Here is a 22682-nt window from a genome sequence, read left to right as displayed (position 1 = left end):
ATGAAGTTTTGGTACAGTCTTAACACACCTCGGCATAGCTTGAGACGCATTTAAAAGCATCAGCGATCCATGTGACACACAGCACTTCCAAGGCCTGTTGTTACAGCTGGTTTGTAGAAATGAGTCATTACTATTATCTAAGATAGGTGTTGATCAGTGCACATTCAAAAAACGACAAAACAAACTCCCACAAACAGAGAGCATTGCCTTCAAAGGATAATTTTGGTAGGTTATAAATGTACCACATCAGCACATAGGAAAAAAACTGTAGGGATAAATTTTAAATTATTCAAAAAGCTTTATAGGGGAAATAAAAAAACACAGGAATAAAACAAAATACAATGCATTAAGCCATAACAAAAAGGCACCCCATCAAAATGAGAACTGCAAAAGTATCTTAAAATATAGTTTGACTGAAGTTTTAACCGATTCAAACTTACACATGCACATTTGCTGTCTCACTTTCCTGAAAGAGGTTAATAACATAATGTACAGGAACTCCCCCCACACACACACATGTAAGAACATATTCTATATATATATCCAGCCCCAAATATATATATATTCCAAATATACATTTGTTATATTTGTTATATATATATATATAGCTTGACAAATTTAAAAAGTTTGTCTAAAACACCTCAATGCACACTTACAATGTTAAACACAAATCAAGAACCTTGCTAACAAACAGCCACATTTAAAAGAAATACTTTCTAAAATAATTCTTCAAAAACTAGCTGACACTTTGGACATTTCCTTTCCCAAAGATTTAAGCAAATAATTTGGTCCTTATCAATCTACAGTGATGGCTCTTTCATATAATTCCCTTTGGATGGTCTCTACAAAATACAAATTTTGTAAACTTTCTTAAGATAAACTAGCAAGCAAGCTTCTATACACCCCTCACAGTTATCAAGTATTTCTGCTACTGCTACTAAAACTTTACAAAATAAGCGTAGTCCCTCTAACCTGTACAGCTTTTGACATTATTACAGAAAATATCTCAGTGTGTGATTTTCACAGAGGGTTCTATCTTGTACCTGAATCTTGACTTTGCCTTAGAGTTCCAGCTATGAGTCACTAGTGGCTTTGAAAGATGAACTTTGAATGGGAAAACAGTAAGATTCGTTCTTTTTGATTATTCAATTTACTCAATTCCTTGCTATATTTTGGCATTAATTCAGATGCCATTTAATTCTCTTAACTTTTCTCTGAATTAAAGATACAAAGACTAGATTGCCAAAGTGACTTGTCAAGCCAAAAAAAAACCACTCCATATCGAAGTGAGTTTTAATGTAAATTTGAAAGCTAGTTTTGTTTGAAATAGAGCTTTAAAATACCAGAAGCTACATTAAAACTACCATCAGCACTGTAACACCATGTTATTTTCCTGAATCTTTTAAAGAGTATCATCCAAAGACAACCTCTTACTTTAACTGCTTATTTTCTTCTTCACAGTGACAGTGAAAGCAAAGTGCCCACATAAAGACTGTAACTCTCTCCTGTGGTTTTACAATTTGTAAACTTCCAGCATATTATACATTACCTAAGAAAACAGCATGAGCCTTCCTCTTTTCTCTGTAAAATGAAATACAGCAAGACAGAGAGAAAGAGGGAAAGGAGAATGACAAGCAGTTCCTGTGCAACCAGGAGTATGTGCTTCTAAGCAGAGTCCTCGAGCCTAAGTACGAGCCTGTGCCCACACACCAGTCATGTACATTCAAGGTTTGGCTCAATGGCATGAGTTCTGAATTTTCTACAGTAAGGGCCAATCAACTAAAATAGCAGGACAGTTAAAGACAAAACCAAACAAGAGAACCCACAACACCTTAACAGATTATAAATACAAAGGCAGCAAAGTGTGGTCCTTCTGGAAAAAACGGACTGTCAGTACCACTTGGTACAAACGATATTTCTAGGAAAGTGTTTCACATCGAAGCTTCAGTGTTTCTACCAAATCGTCGTCTCGATCCCTGAGACAGCCCCTTAGAGGATGGCCTGTCTGGACTGCAAGATTCATAAAATCACTCCATGATTGAATTTAGGGACACTGAGAAAGCAGCTGAGGGATGGGAGTGTCCACTAGCCATGATACCATAGAAAGCAGCCTGAGAAATATTCTTTACCCGAATACACCTTTCAATTCAGTGATCATCACCTCACATGAACAACAACAACAGTAACAACAACAAAAATTGGAGCAGAGCTAGCTATTGGTTCCTGGGAAAGTAGTGTTTCCCTCCCACTTATGAGCCAAACTGCTTTACCAGCATAGTCTTGTCTAAATTTTAGCCTATACGCAGAATAACCCTGTGTCCTGGAGGGGAAGACATACAACATCACATATGGCTACAACGCCATTAGAAGTGCATTGTAACCTACATTACCTACTTACAACCCTCTCTCTGAGGGACAACAACTTGGTAATATGCACGTCTTGTTGGCCGAACATCAAAAGCTTCTTGGAGGAGAGACTGGGGCAGGCAAGAAAATAAACTACCCTTGTTTAATGAAAAAGTGCTGTAGGCAGCCAGGAGCAGCAATGACAATCCCCTCCCCAGAATTGATTGCACAGACTCAGAGAGGTCCAAAGTCACATTAGAATCTCTGAGGCACTCCTGGTTCTGAGAAAGAAAAGTCATGATCCAGTAGTCTTTGCAGTACTGTAGACCGAGAAAACAAACCCATTTCTATTTCTTAACAAAGCCAAAGCATCATTTCATAGGGATCACATTCACCATTTCCGCCGGTGTCTCCAGTCTCACAGTGTTGAAATGGGACTGATCAGCCTACGATGGATTGCACATCACCCAAGGAGAAAGGAAGGCATGGAAAAAGGCATACAGTACGTTATATACTGCTTCACAACCATGTTTACAAGGGGTGAGAATGAAGGCGAGGGAAGAATTATTGCTGTTTCAGTACAAGATACAGTATTATATCTAAACCGAATCAAACAAGATCACGACAGTATTTTCACACTGTGGGATGACGGTTCTTGTTTTGCCCAAGGATGAACTTGCCTAGGGATTAAGGGGGAAAAGGGAGTCCTAAGAAGGGAGCCAGCTACACTTGGGATATCAGCTGCATATTGAAACTCGGAGATCGAGACTGCTTGGTTAGGGGAGCTCCTGGGGGAAGGAGATCTTTACCTTCCCCAGCTTGGCCCAGTCGATCCTCCTGTAGGCTGATAGTTGAAAACCGATTGGTGTTGCCAGCTGCTAGATTGGTGACACCCTCTGTGCCAACGCCAACACTGGAGCCTGCCTGACTGCCATTCACATAGTCAAATGATTTGCTGGAGGAAGCACTGGCGGTCCTAATCAGACTCAAACTGTTGGCTTTTGGCACCACCTGCCCAGCAGGCAGGCTGAGGTGTTTCTTAGTAGGTGTCATCTCCATCACATCTGCACCAAGGTCAGTGGATTGGTACACGTACTGCTTCCGAGCTACTGAATCTCGAGGGCTCTCACTGGATTTTGCTGCAGAAGAGCTTTCTTTATCCTTAGCAGAACGCCCACTTGCTGCTTTCCTGAAGCTACCCTTCTGGGATACAGATGATGGAAGTTTGGTCCCAACTGGCTGGCTGCTGAGAGAAGCGCCTGATGAAAACCCTTCATCAGCATCATTAAGGTTCACAGATTCTTCTCTTCCATTTACACCTTCAGCATCTAATGAGGAAAAGAAAAAAAAAAAAAAGAAAAAAACAACCAAAACCCCCCGAAACCAATCAGAACATATAGTAAACATTTCGGTTACATACAGATGCACACAGAATATCAGAACAAGCTTTGTTTGCTGATTCAGATGACTTCTACTTAAATCATCCTGCTTAAAAATTTCTAATTCTTTTAGAGTAATTTTCCCATTATATGCACTATAATAAGGGGCTTGACAATAAGTACTCTCTGAGCTTGATTTGGCTTTTCTCTATATCATTAAGTCAGGAGTACCAGTTACCATGAGAAAGGCCTCATTGGATTAATTTGTTTTAGCTCTGTCTGCATTAACTGGTCCCAGTTCTCCCACACAACCAAAAAAGGCAAAATCTTTTCAGACTATCTTCATCCTGGTTGGGGGCAAGATGTGAGCATTTTAAGATTTCTGTCAGACCAAGTTATTACCAAGTGAGCAAAATTAGGTCACTTCCCAGGGCAGCGGGAATCTCAATGTTCCAACAAAAGTAGAAGGCTTCTGCTGTGTAGCTGTTAGTTCAAACGTGACTAAGTTTGCTGTTGGAGAGCAACCTAATTTCTTGTTCTCGCTCCACAGCTCAATCCTCTTCTAGCTAACCCATCATCATGCTTCCATCACATTTACTTTAATCTGGGCATCTAGATATTTCAAAGAAAATTTCCATGTATCAAGTTTAATCTCTGAAATACTTCATGTTGTACAAGTCTTTTTTTCTGCTTCTGAGTAAGGTCTCTAAAGTGGGGGGGAGAATGGGGGAAATGACCCAGAAAAAAAATCCTTATTAAATTCTTGCTTTCAGTCTTATGATGTGATTATGGTTGTACTTTTTTTTTTTTTTAAATCTTATCCCAGTTCTTGTTTTTAGCTCCAAATACTCAAAACAGAGTAACAGTTACTGCTTCACTAGAAAACTGAATAGCATTTGAAATTCAAAACTGGAAACAGAGCTTGATGTCTTTGCTCCAGGTATCTTGTTTTGAGAGTTAAAACTCATGAAATTTAGCCATGTTTAGAGAAAAAAAAAAAAGGAGACATTTAGGCTACACAAATTTTGCTTTTCTTTACGAAAGCTGTAGTGCTTGACTATTTGTGGGAAATCCACAAAGTTTATGCATCTGTCATAGATGCAACCACTGTGTTGCTTCATTGGCAGTTTGCTCAGCCCGCATGCCACTGAGCAAACACCTCTTTTGTGGAATGAGGAAACAGCAGTGGCAAAAATCTTAAAAGTTTCTACCATTTGAGTAGAACCTTATCCTTTCATACTGACTGTTAGCAGTGCACAAAGAAGCATTAAAGCATGGCATGTAGAAAAGACACAAAGCCTTCACTATTGCCGCTTTAGTATAAAAAGTATACAGCTTGATTCAACGTCAAATTTCTGAAGCATAAAGTACTTCATCATAGCTTTGTTATTGTTCAGTTATTTTGTTGCTGTTTGTTTTATATCAATTTTTCTTTTTAGGAAACTTTGCTTTGGAATTACTACAAGTGAATCAGCCTACAAAAGATGTTCAGCCTTCTCCAAATCAGCTTATTCTCAGGTCTCTCTCAGAACAACGCAATGAGAGGATATTCCCTCATTCCGTATGATTCCGTTTGACTCATTAGCCTCCCAGAAGCAGCAAGATAGTCTGTGTTACTGCAGTCTTCCTCCCTGGATAAAGTTTTAATCTTAAATTAGAAAACTCTTTAATTTTCAAAGGATATCATTAAAATGAAGTGTTACACTTGTTTTAGCTTCCTGCATCCATATTTAAAACACATTATGAAACTAGGCCTTCATCTTCTCATTAAGACATGCATCTATTTTCTTACATAGCACAATAAATTATTTTACTCACAATCCACATCTCTATTCCCCCCAAACCTTCCCACACATAATTAGCAAAGGTACTAACAAAAGGATGATGTAACTGGAACATAGTGAAAACATTTTTTCAATAAACCATCATTTCATGTTCCTTTATATCATCATGCAAAGCTGGATGAAAGTGTACTTGGTTACAAGCAGCAATAGCAGCAGCTAAACTCCCCTCTCAATCCTTTCTTATTGAAGCACAAGATAAGTAGCTTGAAAGAAGGTATCTCCAAATACAATACTTGTAAGATTTCTATTTTTACAGGAACATGAGCCCTTCTTCAGTTTGTCTCATGGCATTTCTGAGTAACAGGATGTACTAAAACAGACATCCCCTATTCAGAGCCAGAGAAGCAAAGTCACACAGAAAAAATGGCATTTTGTACACAGAATTTAGAGGGAAGACTTGAGAGGGTTGCTGCAAGCTTTTGGATGCTGCAACTACACAGAGCCCCAAGCAGCTCAGCAGTGCTCAGAAGTGAAGAAAATAGAGAAGACAACATGCGAGAGAATTTCTGTTTAGTTTGATGTCATGTATCTAGGAAAAATCTCAGGGGGACTTGAGTAATTCGGCAAACATACACTTTTCTCAATGCAAGTTATTCTTCTTCTAAAAGCTGCTCTCAGAAACCACCAAAAAAAAGGAGGGGGGAGGAAGAAGAAAAAAAGCTAAACCCCTCCTCCCTCTTGTACTATAATGCCAGAATTAAGAGAGCTAGAGCAATGTGACACAAAGCAAGTTGACTGCCCTACACGGTCTCTTCAGGAATCTCACTGTTCCCTATTAGGATCAGTCCCTTTCCAAGGTATACCTTATTAATGCTAGTACATAGTTAATCTGGCAGATGTAGATGCAGTTTTCTCCATGGATCCAAGATAATGCACATATACCTACTACTAATGCAAGAGAACACCTTTCTGAGGCATTCCCGAGATTCCTGAGACCTTCTGCCATTTTGCTTTAACTAGATCAAAATACTGATCCGAAAAGGGGTTCTATATAATTCAAATGACATTAATTGTGCTTATCCTTTCAATATCCAAAAGGTGGAAGAGTCACTAGAAGTGATGGGACCCATACGATACTGTTCAGTATCATACTGATTTTTTAACAGAAGCTAACCCACATTCTCTGTAAAATCAGCATTTGTAAGAGATTAGAGCACTACATATATGTACACACACACACGCATACACACAGCTATACTGATAATCAAATCTAACTCCATTCCCTGGGCTCCTCCTGGATGCTATCAACTGGCTGAATTCAGTTTGTTCACATATATAATTATATACTGCTAATATTTAAAAAAGTAAAGGATATTCAACCCACTTCTATTTGGGTAAAACATGTGGAATGATGCATTCTTCAAGAACACGTAAATAACAAATATATCTTAAAAAGAAAAAAAACAGAAGGCCATCTTTAGGCTGTCCCATTCCTACTTCCTTTCTTTCTCAGAAGGTTCTCTACAAAACTGAAGACTTCTCCATATCCTTCAGGTCATGCACATGCAAAGGTTAGTGAAACGGAGTTAGATCAATTGTACATGAATTTAGGAGAGGACAGGACTCATTTACTGAGCATGCTCAAACTGACTATGCACCAAGGAGTAGATTATAACCCACACTAAACATTTTTATGCATCTTCTCTCTACAGAGGAATGTTATTTATCATTTGATAGCAACTCTGATTAATGGTAGGGATTCTGTAATAACAATCCATTAAACCTTTAAATTTTCCATACTATTTTTTCAGAAGAACAAATCTAAAAGCCATGTAGCTTACTCCCAAATTGGGAAATAATTCTCAGTTTTGATAAACTGATATGCTTATAGATGTTGGAAATACTCAATATTCAGATAGCCAAGGAGACTTAAGATCAGAGAACTCTTTAAAGTATATTTATCTAAATTCACAAGAAATGAGAATGTTCATCATTTCTGAAGATTCATGACTCAAATTCAATGCTCAAATGCATGACCCTAACAGAGTAAAGATAAGAAAATTAATAGATGAGCTTAAATTAAATGAATCTCTACCAGCTATCCTACCTGAACAGTACAACTGTGAAAGAAAGCAATCACTGGGTTTGAAGTTTTCAGAAGCATTACTGAAGCTGGGTTTTGTTTTAAACTTTTTGTTTTTAAAACAGCTAGTTCATTCATGTGAACTAGTTGTAAGCACGTGAATCTTCATTTAAAGGAAGAACTGGCAAATAAATCCATTGGATAGGCTTGACTTTTAACCGAAAGAGGAATCTTTCTTGGAAATTTGAAAACCATGCACTAGCAAGACGCAGTTGGAATTAAGTTGTAGCCAATCTGTTTATACTGATTGGTCTTCAGGACTAGATTTATGGTCACCTGGTGCATCTTTTTCTTCTGAATATTAAACATGCTCAGTAATAGAAAGTTTCCAAGCAATCCCAATGCTCTTGGCTATTATCCTCGTATTTTTTTTTAAGCCATGCCAAGCAGTCTTTCACCACACAGATGCAAGCCCCAGGCCAGCCCATGTGATAATAAAAGGTAGTACCTGACCTGATGTTAGGTATATAGGGGATGCGTGTATTGCAAAGAGAAGCTAATACACCCTGGGATAGCGGAAACACACACTAGAATGGAAAGAAGTTCTGCTTGGGGATAGGGAGCCGGGATCCTCCTCCAGCAACTGCCTCACTGACTTCTGCCTCCTCATCTCTGTCCTACCCTCTGTTGTGGCTGCTGTCAAGGTGGGCTCCGGGAAGCCATGCTCAGGGGTCCTGCGCATCAGCACCTCCCCCTCTTGCTCACGTTTGATCCCTAGGTCTGTGCAGCCGTGTTGGATCGGTGAGCCAGGAATGCTTGAGTCAGCCTCGTTTGAGAAGTCAAAGCCATCTGGGATTCAACATATAACATTTTAGTGTGCTTCTGTTCCTTTCTTGATATTCCAACCCAGGCAGGGAAAATAGAAGATTTAAGCGGACACGGAACAAACATAAAGCACTACCCATGCTTAGTTGAAAATTGTGAGAACATCCACAGAAAGGGACAGGTGGGCTATACTGTAGACCAGAGACTAGCAAATGAATATAATGGCAACTACAGTAAAGACAAACATGACTCAGAGTCCTCAAGATAGAAGACACTTGTTTCTTGTCCTGGATATCCTGATTCAGATGAGAACCAGGGGTCATTAAATCCCTTGGGCACATGATACAAAACAGATAAGAAAAAAAAAAAAGAGAAAGTATCAACAGATAATGCAGTATTTGTATTCAGACTCCTCTACCCTCAGTTTATTTTCAGGTTACTCTACTTTTTAACCTTCAGCCATTTAGGCAGCGCTTTTTTTTTTTTTTTGATGTTTTATACATGCAGCATCAAAGCTGTTTAAGTATGACAAAGTGATTTCAAAGCAAGCTCTTTGCTTCACCTACACTGAAGATATATCAGGGTAAATACTACTACATATTTTTATTTTTCATAAAGTCAAGTACACTTCCATATGGAGAAGCGCTCTCTTACAAAAAAGAGAACTTTCTTTAGCTATCCTAAACCAGTTCATGACATATTTCTTCTGTAAATGGGACCCTGTGATGGTATAAATGATGTTCAGGTCTTCCATCTCCCACTGTATTCAGTGGGTCTGGTCAGCTGGAACCCTACCAAGGTGATACCATTGCTTGAGCTATTTATTATGGCAGGCATTTGAGTTTTAGTGCAGATAAAGGGAAGAACTCAAATTCTAAACTAAACTCTACCACTGCAGTTTTAGGCTAACATGGAGAAAGTCTTGCTTAACGTTTTCCAATTTCTCTATTTACTTACCTACCTCACAAGCTATCAAGTAAAGAACAGACACTAATGTTCATGTTCATGCAGTGCTCTGAAGATGTAAAATACTACACACTGCTACAGAGCATAGCCTTTCAAAAGAAATAGTTATTATTCTGCAAACAATCAAACTCAGAAGCCAGGTTACACTGATGGAGATGAACACAGTATGCTACAGTGTTTACTGCTGGCAGAGTAAGGTCACCTTCTCTCCTCCAGCGATGACGACGAATAGAAGCTGTTGTAATGGCAGTGCGAGAAATCCTCGGCACCGTGGGGGTAACTTCCACTTTCAGTACCTTCTGGCCTTCTTGTGAGGCATCAGGAGCATCAAAGGGCAGTGAGTTCTTCATGGCATTTGCAACCTAAGATAACAGTAAAACGCTATATTACTGTCATTCTTAATGGCCCTCAGCAATATTACTTAGATTTCTTTGCTGCATCAAAGAGAGGGGAAAACCAAGACTTAAGTCAGATAAGGCGCCACCTTGAAGATTCACAGTTGATAACCAAGTTGAGAAGTTCATCATGTATCTATGCTCCCCACATACAACTGAATTTTCCCCATTTTTTTTTCCCCTCTTTTTTGAGGGAATACATTTTGTTCCAAATTTGCCATTTATATGGGCAAGAGGACAGGAGATCTTCCAAACAACAGAGACTGCAAAATAAGAAGGAAAACAACCCCAGCACCATTCCTGTCACAGAGCTAGATCTGGATAGATCACAAGCCAATTTGTGGCACGCTATTGTCTCCACTACAGTTTACAAGAGGCATTATGAAGAGCAATACAACGTTGCCACCTGTATCAGGGAGAGAGGGGAGAAAAATAAAAACTGAAAACACCCATGTCATGGATCAAAATTCACTGTATGGCAAGAGAAACAAATCTCTTAATCCATACAGTTTGCTAGTTAGCTCAAGGCAAAACATGCAAACTTTAATATTTGGACAAAATGAGTTTGGCAGTTCTGCTCAATTAAATGAAATACAGAACTGCTTTGTAACATATATCTTTTGCCCGATACTCCACATTTCTGACAACGTGTAAAAGTTTTCTTCCTTTTACACAAAGGAGAAAAAGGAATTTCCTTTTACACAAAGGAAATTCTTCCTTTTCTGCAAATAAAATTGGCATTCTCTTTATTGAGTCTTGTAATAAGCAGTAAGTACTACTTGGTAGTGAAGTCTAAGTACACAAGTCTTGTGTCTTGGCTAATGCAATAGTTCCTACTGTTTAAGGTATTATTAAAATTAAACATTTCCTGGTTTTGCCCTAAAAGCAACATTTTCAGTTGTTCCCCTAAACCTAATGGCAAGGTTAAGACATTTTTTAATCTCATCATTACAGTCTCAATACTACACCATTAACATACACCTGGGAAATATTAAGGAACATACCACAAACACCTTAAGCTCCCAAAGCCCCCGTACACTGAATTTGTTTAGCTAACAAAATCTTTGGTTAGCAGCCTGACACCCAAGTAACACAAAAAAGCACTAGCTCTGCTGAAGAAATGTTCCTTATTGTTCTATTTTCCACCTGTCCAGCTTTGGTTTGCCCTTTGCTAGCCTCCATTCGCTCACAGGTCCTTTTCCATGCTGCCCTCCTGAAACGATATGAGCCTCACTCATTCATCTTCTCCTTGATCATAATTAAGACCTCAGAAATTCATTTCTGCTCTATTGAAGCAAAGATGGAGCTCAGCAGTATATGAAGCAGGCTTTGTCTTCCTGCCTTTTATCTACTAGAGTTGCAGTCTCTTTTGTGTAGGGACTTTCCCTCAGTAAACAGACTTAAAGAAAAATTAGTAGCAGAAAGCTTTTAGGACCAGGAAAGTGACAGAACACTTGTTGGGCCTTGTAACAGCTAATTCTTAAAAGCACAATTTGTACTTTGGGGACAGAGGAGAACCATATGGCAATAAAATTAATCTAAAATATAATCTAATGCACAGTAAAAGTTTGAAACAATCCAAACAACCAGTTTGCATGAGTCACAGCCCTTCTAGGTCAGGAAGAAAAATGCAACAAAACAAACCCCACCTCCCCAAAAACAATTCTTCAGGATCCCAATTATTTCCTCTCACTCTGTCCCAGGCTCCCTAGCAAGCACAAATCCAAATGCAATAAAGTACACCAATAAAAGATATCTATACTATTACAGTACACTACAATAACAACTGCTACAATACAGTTAACCAGGTCTATGCTTCTTGACTAGCAAGCCAGGAAAGTCTGGCTGCCTCTGCACTGAAGACAGCAGAGACAAGTTTCATTTTGAAACTTAGCCCAGGATGCTTGTGCTGAGAGTAAGAGACTGCCTAACTTGTCCTGAGCTACCTCCTGAGTCCAGGGTAGCTTGGTAGAAATACTATCTAGAATCTGTTGATTAACTTTCCCCTGTTGAAACTTCAATTTTTGTGGCTATGAATCTGACAGGCAGTATTTATTTATAGATATACTTCTCCCACAAGAAGCTTTTTTCTTGCATTACTTCCTGCCATTTCTAGTGCAGTATCTTTGAAAGAATGTGGCTTAGCAAAATACTTCTAAATTTAAGCTATTTCGTAGCTTCGTAGCTTCCTGATGCTTTTTTTAAAGACTGTACAGACAATAGAAAACAGTTTAAATAAGAGCAGTGAACCACCACATTGTCAAAAATATTTCTCCAAGGATGTACCCAATACAGGGACTGTGCTTTGATGATGACTGGCAGTCTTAATTACAACAATGACCTGAGTACAGAGAGCTAAATATAATCCTATTGCAGAAAACTGCCTAAATCCTAAATGGACCTAGAAGAATTCGTTGCTGTTAAGCAGTCTTAGGCAAAGGCTGATGATAAAACCTATGTGGGAGGATGCACAGATGGTATTTTATTTTGTGCTAGTAGTTTTAAGCATTTAAAATACAAAATTTTATAATGCCACTAAATTATACTCGTTTCCAGGAGAAAATGACTAGATGAATGGGGTCCATTCCCTTTGAAAAGGTCAAATCATTTGACTATACAGCATGAGGCCAAGGACACAAAAGTCGTCTTTTCAGAAGTTTAACACTATCATAAAACTGTTCTTTACCAACTGCAGGAAAATGGTGATGATCGAAATACTAAGAAAAGAGTGCACAGATATATGCACATACACCCAAAAGAATGTTACCATCACCAAAAAAGGTGGCCTGAATGGCAAAAATAGCTTTCAAAAAACAAAGACATTCTAGAAGATTCTCTCAATTGGAACTCATCTAAAAAAGTTGATTAAAAGTGAACACATAAGACTGAAAATTGTCATATAATCAATTGAATTAAATTCCAGACCCTCCCACATACCTCCTAAATGTAGTATATTCTGATAAAATGGCTCAATTCCACAGGTTCAATATTCAATTTAAAACTTTCAGTCTGATGGAGCAATGAGTCATTTCCAAAAGGAAACAGCTATTATAACAATTCAATGGATAAGATGTATTTAAAATGCAGCACTCACAAAAAGCCGCCAAATAAATTTTTCAGCCGATATTAATTCATCAAGAGAACAATTTTACCTCACTGGAGAAGATAGGGATGTCCAAGTGCCACATAAAAAGATTTTTCCCAATCCATTTCTCTGCTATGCAGCAACAGTAAAAACTTACTGTTCTTAGTTCAGCAGAGGACCAAAGCCTTAGAGCAACAACTCTGATTGAAAAACTGAGATAACACTCTATTCTACTTTGTCTCCTTATTTTTCTTCTTCCTTTGATCCTTCATTCCTATATCTAACAAAACCAAAATCCTTCCATTTCTCCTTTCCATCTGTCAGCCTCTCCATTTTCCCCGCTCATACACACCTGTATCTAGCTCAGTTTCATAACTCTGTCTCATTTTTATTTCTCTCTCTATCTTCATGATAGGAATTACAGTGGAAACTAGGGTAAAAAAATAGCAGCAACAGAATGGTGGTTTTCTCTGTTCTAAAGGAGAAGGTTAACAAGTGTGTGACTTCAATCAGTGAAAAACCAACTGGTTCTAGATGCAAAACCTTTTTTTCACTTTTGTTGTTGCTCTTCTACTGCGTTGATAGTTAAAACATACAACATATTCTAAATCCTGCAGAAGTCTAAAGCAAGAAAAACACCTTTTTCTCCTCCGCTACAATTGATGACCTATGACAGAATTATTAAGTTAAACTTTGAATCGCTCATAGGTAGCCAAGAGCGAAAGAGCACAAACATTTTGATCCAAGTGTAAAACATTAGAAAATCCTGGCTGTCAGCATCAGTGTACCCAAAGAGATTCTAGCACCCTCTCTTAATATTCAAGCAGAAAAGGCAAGATATAAATAGCTACATTGAAAACAACAGCTGTTGACAACCACTTGCAATTGGGAATGCAGTAAATGGCCACAAATGCTTTCATTACCAGTCCATTTAGGAAACACTTCTATACTCTTTAACACCATACATTTCAGGAGATTGTTTCTTACCAGCAGAGGCTGTGAGTAGAGTTCAAGCTGTGCTCTGTAAATTATGTCCTCTAGCACCTCCTGGCCAAGATCCCACTGACCATTATATCTAGAAAGGAAAGAATTTCTCTTTCAGTATTTTACACAGACAAAATTGTAATCCAAGCCTTCACTTTTGTGTTTGTGTGGAATATTCATCAATAGCATTCATGTCCAAATGTCTCTATTTCTTCCAAAAGCAGTGACATATCATCTTTGTATTAATTTTGTAGGCATAACAAAAACTTTGCTCCCTCTCATCTCTGAGAAAGATAAAGCTTATGCCAAGATGAAAATTTACATAGTAGTAAAAAAGAAAAAAAAAAAAAGAAAAAGAAAAAAGAGAGATGTAAAGTTTAACATTCCTTGAAGGCTTAAATTTCTATATAGAAATGGGTTTAGGCTAACCCAGTAGCTATTGGCACTCAATAAGACACTTCATCATCATGTATTTTTGCATCCAAGCTCGTTGTATTTGTGAACAAAAGGTATCTCATAGTGATGGCAACTTTGCCAAAGACGAAACCAGGAGCCTCTCACTCGAAGCACCTACTGCTGACTGTTCATTCCCCACTTACATGCTGGCAGAGGTATTATTAGTTGGACAAGCAAGTAAGGGGAAAAATACAAATTCAGTTGGACTCATGTTGTACACAGGTTTCATTACAGGCTTTCAATTATAAACCATCAAACGTGATATTTTAATTCATGAAAACCCAGCCATTAATTTTTCTACCAAAAAGAACCACCTACTTACATGGCATAATAGACACCTGTCAGCAGCTGCACCATAAAGTCAGGGTCTAACACCACTCTACCACAGTGTTCCTTCCAGTGTTTCTCATGCTGCCGTGGAAAGCCACTTACACACAACCTGGGGAAAGAAGAAAGAAAAAAAAAAAATTGTAACAAAACATTAGCCCCAATTGCAAACAATTTATTTACATTGCAGATTGTTTGCCTTTACAAAGGCAAACAATTTATTTACATTGCAGATTTTGTTCTATTTTCAAAATTGTCACAATGCAATTACTCAACATACAACATCTCTTATGCTGCTCTTCCAACTGTTAAGGTAGTTTCAGAACATTGTCTTGAAATGTGGCCAACAATTCCATGAGTGCTTCACCCATACAGTCATTACCAACATCTGTTTTCTTCAAATCATAACCACCTTCTAAAGAAGGAAGGTGGCAAGGTGTTCTCTGCTGCTAGCTGACAAGTTTGAGACTCGCCCATAAAAATCTGTAACCCAAGCCAATTTTCCTTAAGGGAGACATTTAAGTCTCATGGAACGGACAGCTTATCTCCTATAGCATATAGTCAAATTTTACTAAATTTGAGTAATACAGAAACTGTTCCTGAAAACTACTTTTCAGGCCTTTGAAGAGGACCTGACTTCTTATATCCTGCAATGCACTGAGTCCACTGCAAACAGAGGGCAGTGCACAAAAGAAAGAAAAAAAAATACACACATACCCCCAAGGCATTTACAAAGGTCAGTCAAACATCTTCCATCAAAAGAACATTGAACCTTTCAACTTACAGGTGCACTTGCACCTGAAGAAAGATATATTTATTCAGAATTCACAAGAATTTTAACCATTCATTATGTTAAATTATTTTATAAAGTTTGTACTTTAATACAATACTTGTAACACCATGCAGCACAGCATGGAACAAACATCCTACAAAGCAGGTATTGGTAGACTTGTTCTTTGGTTTAAGATTTGTAACAGCAGATGCTCTTACCTCAGTGTGCTATAAAAAAGACAATGTCTGCTAGGAAACAGACAGAAAATGAAGCATGGTGACGTGAACCTTCGCTGTTCACTTTCACACTGAACAAGATATTTTAAGTTCTATTTTACATGTTCTATATTAAGGCAATTTGTAGTGAGCATTAGGATGCTGATAAAAGACAAGCAATTTATAGAGCAAGAGCTGCATAAAGGTACAGAGTCTGAAAACAACAAGAAGATAAATGCTGCCAATTAAATTCATCAGATAAGACTGTTTTCCTCAGGTACTATTCTGTTTCAGATGGTGAGTTGCTATTCAAAGTTATCCGGCTCCAGTTTCAGAGTGGACTGCAGAGCCCTCTGAATCAAATTACCTGGAACATCCCCACCTACCAATTTTTCAACTGAATACGCACTAAGAAAGAACACTTAGGGTTAAAACATGAGAAATAGGAGAATATTTAGGACACAGAGGAATCCTTCCTCCCCGCTGTCTCCAAATCACCTTCTTCACTAGACATAATCCTAAAGCCAGATAGACAAAGATCAAGAAAGTCCAAAGACTCCTGATAATAACTAAGTACAACTGCCAAGACTGCCCACAGGAAGAAATGGTCTCTTCGTCAAGAGAGGCACACTACCCTCCTGAAATAATAATAATAATAATAATAATAATAATAATAATAATAATAATAAAATATCCCCATCTAAAGCAGAACATATCCCTTGAGTTCAGCTATCAAAAAAGAAAAAAAAGATTTAAAAATGCACAGGCAACATTACCCATATAATCAGCTATACTGGTTGATTTTCATTTCCTTAAGGAGTGTTACAAAAAATAACGTTTGGGTAGCCGCAAAGCATGTATTCACTATCCAATTTTTAGAGTTTCTCAAGAAAATGCTACTTCTCTGGTGTTTAAAGGACAATTTTAAATTTGACATTAAATACCTTATTTAAGACACACTTGGTTACTAGGTTAGTAATTTCTAACCTGAAATTTGGTAGGAAAAACTTAGTGGATTTACAAATGGAAATCAGGGTTGAAAAGAATTTCCATTACCAGTTTTTTAGAGCAAAAGAACTCCCACTATAAATATTTATTATCTGGATTATACACAATTACAGAATTAATGGGCAAAACGACCAGAAAATAAGAATTTAAAATAAAGAGCATTATGAGGTTACATTGAATGCAAGCTCAAATGTGGAACAATAGATTGTTTTAGCTGAATGAATACAGTTCTGTGGAATCTATACTTCAAAGACCACAAAGGCTGAAGTCCAGAATATCACACAAGCATTTTATCTAAGCCACCCAAAAAGCAAGACATGTTAATAATTGGAAGTGTAGGAAACTGATGGCATTCTTGACAAGATTTTAAAGCAGACCATACTGAAAAAAGTAAACAAGACACATAAGACCAGTTAAGCAAATAAGCCAGAGCAACGTCAGACTAATTTTCCCCCAAACTCATTGTTTCAGATAATGAAGTGTTACATAACTAAAACAAATGCAGTAGGAAAACAGTCCCTGTGTTTTTGTGCACACAAGCACAGCACTGAGCTTCCAATTAAGTCGCAGGATTGACAAAAAGCTACATCTTTCAAGCTATCAAACACAGCAACTAAATCCATTTTCTTTTGCAGAATGGATACCTACAAAAGTGGATGTGCTCTGCAGGACTATTTCAAAGACAAGAGTCTCACCTGGAACCCATCCTACAGAGTGATTGGTAGGAAGAGGCAGGCATATAGACAATAGCAGAATTGTAGCACAGCATGAGAAAGCTCAGCACCTCAAACCTGAAAAGAGACAAAAGCAAAACCTTGCATAGTTTAAATTCTTAATATTCTACTAAAATTTTAAACAAAATTCCACATCTCAGACTCAAAAAATACCCAAGAAAGTATCAGATGTAAAGACACAAATCCTGACATCACCTTTGATGAAACTAACTTGAAATAGGCTACCAAATATTCACTATTAAACATTTCAAATCATTACTACTGAGAATCAGTAGCATATGAAGGAGTTATGACATTATATTTTGGCATAATATTTGAACAGAGATTGTAATGGAGCTGAGTGGATAGAAATCACTCAGTGGATAGAAATTCAAGAACCCTTGAAATCTCTCATACCTACTTCTGTCCACTCATCTCCATGACAGTATCAGCTTCATAGACAAAATTGAGTTGTGTTAGACTTTCCAGACAATTTGAATTGACAAGCATAAACCCAAAGATAGCCCTGACAACTGCAGAGAAGACAGAGAAGTTACTTTACCTAACAAGTGTGAGAACACACCAGCTTGGAAGTAATAACAAAAATATTATAAAGTTACTGATTTGCTTTGCTAGCTTTATTTCTATGCACTTAATGTTCAGAAAGGACTTAATGCTTCGAGATTTGTTATCTGTCTAGTGAAACATCTAAAATGTTAGAATGCATCCATTTACCGGTTCTGTGCTGTGAAGGTTTCTCTCTGAGGATGAAGATCGCTATAAACTACCCTGATAAGGTCATGCTGACACAGAGCTCCCTCAGTCAAAGCCATGGATCCAATTGTAGAGGGCTAGAAGTAGATGGTGGGAGGAAAAAAGAAAAAGATAAAAAATGAAAACGTAAGTAAAAGAAGATCAAAAGCATAAATGCTTCTAAAACATCAAATAAAAAAAACCCTTGCCTACTAATCTATAAAACTGAAAATTCCAAAATATAGTAAAATTAAAACATAACCAAATTTTATTATAAACAGCTTCTACATTTACCAGCAAGAGAAGAGGTGATAGTTCAAACTGTATTAACTAGGAGTTGGAATAAAGAAATAGGCTGTCTTTCCCATCAGTCAAGAGACAAAGGAAAATAAAAAAACAACACAGCAATAACAATGGAAAACCAGTTGGTAGTGGTTTTCATCAACACAACACCAAACAAACCTCCATCCTCAATCTGTAGTGTAAGCAAGTATTTTTCAATGTTTACTTGGCTGTTCTATTACTGCTATTGAATTAATTACACTAATTGCACTAAAGTTTCAGTGTCAGTATCTTGCAACAAGATGACTTAAAAAATATACTCTTGCATCAAATGCATCCCGTTTTCATTCCTCTAATAGGTCTATTTCTGACTTGCCACAGCAGCACTCTTACCTCATGATATATTGAGGGTTTAGATAATGAGGGGATGGTGAAAGACAAAACTTTGTTGTTTCCATCTTTGTCAGCAATTTCCTGCAGTTTAAAAACAAAACAAAAAGACAAGAACACACCGCAGAAGTAAGGCTATGGGATTTGGGATCTTCTACAGCCTTAAAGGATAGTTAACAGTACCAATAAATCAAACACAGCACTTCTCGCCCTAAGGTCTTTGTGTGTATGCAGAATATTGCTGAATTTATATACACAAGATTTATATATACACAAGTTTATATAAACATGGGCAAAGACCTATACTATGGACACAAACAGGATTTGCCGTCTTGATCATTGTGCCTTCTGCAGTGGAAAAAAAAGGAATTAAAAGCTTTTCTAGCCTCCTACAAAACTGCACATCTAGAAAAACTGCACTCCTCTAGAATTGCACACTAGTGCAAGGCTAAACTTTAGGGCCATGAGATAAAGATGCATCAGGCTTGATGAGTCACTTGCTGTACTTCATAGTGTCTCCACCACAGAGAAAGGTGAAATCAAGGGGACTGGCGATGTTTCTGCAGGCATGGTATCAGTAAGAAATACACAGAAAGCCTCTTGGGAAAAAAAAACCTCTAACTGATCAGATTTTATAGTTGCTAGGCTACTATATAAGCAAAACAGCAGTTTTTAAAGCAAATATAATTAGTAAGGGCAATTATATAGAACTTCATCAAAAAAGGTCTAAAATCCTCACATTGTACTGTAAATTTCAAAACAATGAGCCTCAGATATTCCAGTTTATGTAAAAATTTAGTGCAAAGTAGCACAGTACTTGCAGTTGGCTTTAAGGATATAATGGGAAGAGTTTTCCTGGAATTTAATATACTGCAAGAGATTTATTCTGGACTTTAAGAAAGATGCACAGAAAAATGTCAGCAACTGGGTAATGTAGTTTAAAAGGGTAATATGTTTTAAAATCCTTTAAAATGGAAGTTTCTCACTAGAGAATGCCTTTACTGGCAGTACTGTTGATTTATTAAATAGCCTCATAATGATGGAGGAGTATTTCCAGTAAAATAAAAAATTACCTTTGCATTTAACTGCCAAATCTAGTCACTTCAGGTTACTTGAATTTATTCTTAAAATTACAGTCCCACTCAAAACAAGTATGAAGCCTGAAGTGCAAGTGCTAGCCTGTCTCACTCACCAAGTTATAAATGCCAAGCAGCAATGCTTCAATGCAACCGTTACTCTGCCTATCCCTGCTGGCAGTTACACGCAGATAAACCCAGATCAACTCAGGCAAAAACTGCAAGGTGAATCTCTTGAGCCGAACTTCAGAACTGCGATAAAGTTCAAAGAGCTGGTGACAAACAGGCTCCAGAAGCTGTGGAAAACAAAGGAAAAGGCTAATGAATTACTATTAGGCTTCTTTAAGAGGACTGGACACAACTAATGTAGAAGCTACACTACAAAGCCACCACCGCAGCCAGTAAAAATGAAATTCCTTGATGACAAACAAGTAAATGAACCAAGACGATAGTCATATTCCTTTTAAGGAGGTCTCTAAAGATAGATTTTTTTCAGAGGGAATTGATATACAGTAGGGGAAGATGTATATTACTACAGTCAGAATGTTTTTCTTGAGGACTATCAGTATGAGATTTACTTTGTATACAGGTTTGCAACAGACAAATGGCTTCAACTATATGCACCATAAAATTTTAATGGCGTAGCTGCAAGGTCCAATAAAGTACAAAAGTTAAAGATTAGTAGCAGCTGCTAATGACAGGTCAATAGATAGAAGTATGAATTTATTTTCTCAGCTACCTTTTTTAAGCACAAACCTAACAAACACGCAGTTATTTAATGCAGTGCTACTTGATTTTTCATTTCTGGAGATACCTTTCAGGTTTCAGTGCAAGAACCAAAAAAGGCCTTTATCAAACAAAAATGAACATCAGAAAACCCTGTCATTAAGGGTCTCCAAGTCCAAGTGTGTTGTTTAGACAAATCCAGAAAACTCATACAGAACAGAAAATAACAAAAAAGTCAGTGTGTCTCCCTTTTCCTATGAAAATGCGAGAGTTATATGAGAGTTCAAAATCACTGAAAGTTAATATTCAGAATGGAATTTTGGTAAGGATCTTTGGCCAATAGCTACAAATATATTTTTCTTCCTCCCAAGTTAAAGGAGATGTTTTGACCTAAGGCAAGTAATCATGGGGCTCAATCTCCAATCCAAGCAGCCAAACCAGATATACAGAAAAGTTACGCATAATCTGAAAATAGAGGCCAGAATCTCAACTTAATCTTCTTTCTAACTTTCTTTCTAACCAGTCATGGCTTATATTCCTCTCATAAACACAAATGAAAGTATTAAACATTAATATACATATCATTCTTAGAGAAATAAAGGCGCTACGTTTTACTGACACAATAGCAATTGTACTGGTGAGGAAAAAGGCTTAATCAGGCAATACCCTGTACAGAGCTGAAGCCTAGAGAATGTATACACGATGCCTCCTCCAGTATGCACCCTTATTCCCAAGGACACGCAGCTTATGACTTTTCAAAGCATTAGCTGATGTTTGAAGATGGTAATGCGTTCTTTCTTTCATTTATTTTTCTAATCACGAAATTCCCAGTATGCCAAATGCCCTGCAGAATTCACTACCAGTGTTGAGCTATGTCGTATGAGCAAGCACTTCTGTGGCTTGCTGTGAATCCTAACCCAACAAACTTTGAGGAAATCCCTTGCTGTCAGCAGAGGGACAGCTGTTTCTACTTAGCCTGAATGCTTGATAAGTGTGCAAGTCAATAAAGCTGTTGACTGTACAACTTCAGACATCTGCTTGGACTTGGATTTTTTACTGCAGTACATCACAGACACTAAAGTAAACTGGTCAGAATTTCCATTAAGATATCTGGCTCGAGACAGAATCCACTTCACAGCGGTCAAGGAAAGGTAAAAATATTTACTACTGTCATTTCTAGCACATAGGATCCTGCTCAGTGAAACACGCCATTTTTAAGCTGTCAATTATATAAGTTGTAATATCATATCTACATAAAATAAAACTGTGCTATCAGTCAAATCTCTTCTTACACAAGCCTGTGGTATAAGTACCTTGTCTAACAAGGCTTCTGCTTGACAGCTTAGTTATGTTAAGCTAAAAGGATGTTTTTACAACAGAAGAAAAGGAAAAGTCCACAAGAGAAGGAGGGAAGAGAGTTGGCACTAGTAACATGGATAGAATGGGAAGAGTACAGTAATTTGCAACACATAGGCCTTTACAAGTCATATTTTTAATACAAGTAAAATACTCAAAGCTTATTTTTGATAATGAAACTAGAAGCCAGTAAAGCTTCTCTTGGCAGAAAAAGCCCCAGCGTTGTTGTATACAAAATACAACAAGACACGTTCAACTTTATACCTATTCCAGCATTTCATAGATAAAGCACTTTGTATATTTGGAAAATGCACATATTAAGTAACAAATCCTTTTGTAATTAATATTTACTTTGTTCAAACTCCCATCTAAAAATAACATTAATTATCAAAACCATCTGTTACAATAAGTGTCCAAATCCTCAGAGACAGAGCCATACCCTTGTCTCATGAAAAGCCTAGCACATTTCAGACGTAAGATGATCAAATGGATTTGTAGGTTTTCATTAAAACAGAAAATACTGAACGAGAGGCTAATGTATAGAGGGGAAAAAAAATCTAGACATCTCTAGGGAATAATAAATACAAGAAGCTCTGCTAGTAGAGAATGGGTGCAAGAAGAGCTAAGCAAATATTAATAGAAACCAGAAATATACAGCAGCATTACTATAAATAGTACTTCTACTACATTAGAGAAGTCAAAAGTCCAAGCTTTTTGCCATTTGAAAGCCGTATACGTCTAACCCAAGTGACATTAAAGAT

General features: G+C 37.4%; 1 protein-coding gene across 2 annotated transcripts in view; it reads right to left on the bottom strand.

Annotated features, from left to right (window-relative positions):
* Window positions 1-978: 978 nt before the first annotated feature.
* The window catches only part of FAM126B (family with sequence similarity 126 member B), a 53870-nt gene continuing 32166 nt past the window's right edge, over window positions 979-22682 (bottom strand). The window contains exons 5-13 of one of the 2 annotated variants that reach the window (XM_026049780.1): window positions 19956-20135; window positions 18767-18847; window positions 18074-18189; window positions 17321-17416; window positions 14626-14742; window positions 13851-13938; window positions 9586-9745; window positions 8274-8441; window positions 979-3674 (exon numbers count right to left, since the gene is read on the bottom strand). In XM_026049780.1, the coding sequence (XP_025905565.1) occupies window positions 3070-3674; window positions 8274-8441; window positions 9586-9745; window positions 13851-13938; window positions 14626-14742; window positions 17321-17416; window positions 18074-18189; window positions 18767-18847; window positions 19956-20135 (1611 nt within the window). In that variant the 3' untranslated portion in view covers window positions 979-3069. The remainder of the gene's footprint in view (window positions 3675-8273; window positions 8442-9585; window positions 9746-13850; window positions 13939-14625; window positions 14743-17320; window positions 17417-18073; window positions 18190-18766; window positions 18848-19955; window positions 20136-22682) is intronic. The other variant, XM_026049775.1, reaches the window with a different exon arrangement.

This window comes from Nothoprocta perdicaria, unplaced genomic scaffold (assembly GCF_003342845.1).
Source record: "Nothoprocta perdicaria isolate Ctin4 unplaced genomic scaffold, notPer1 scaffold_11, whole genome shotgun sequence".
In the NCBI taxonomy this organism is placed as follows: domain Eukaryota; kingdom Metazoa; phylum Chordata; class Aves; order Tinamiformes; family Tinamidae; genus Nothoprocta; species Nothoprocta perdicaria.
Note: the sequence above shows the minus strand (reverse complement) of the source record. Positions and strands in the feature narration are given on the sequence as shown.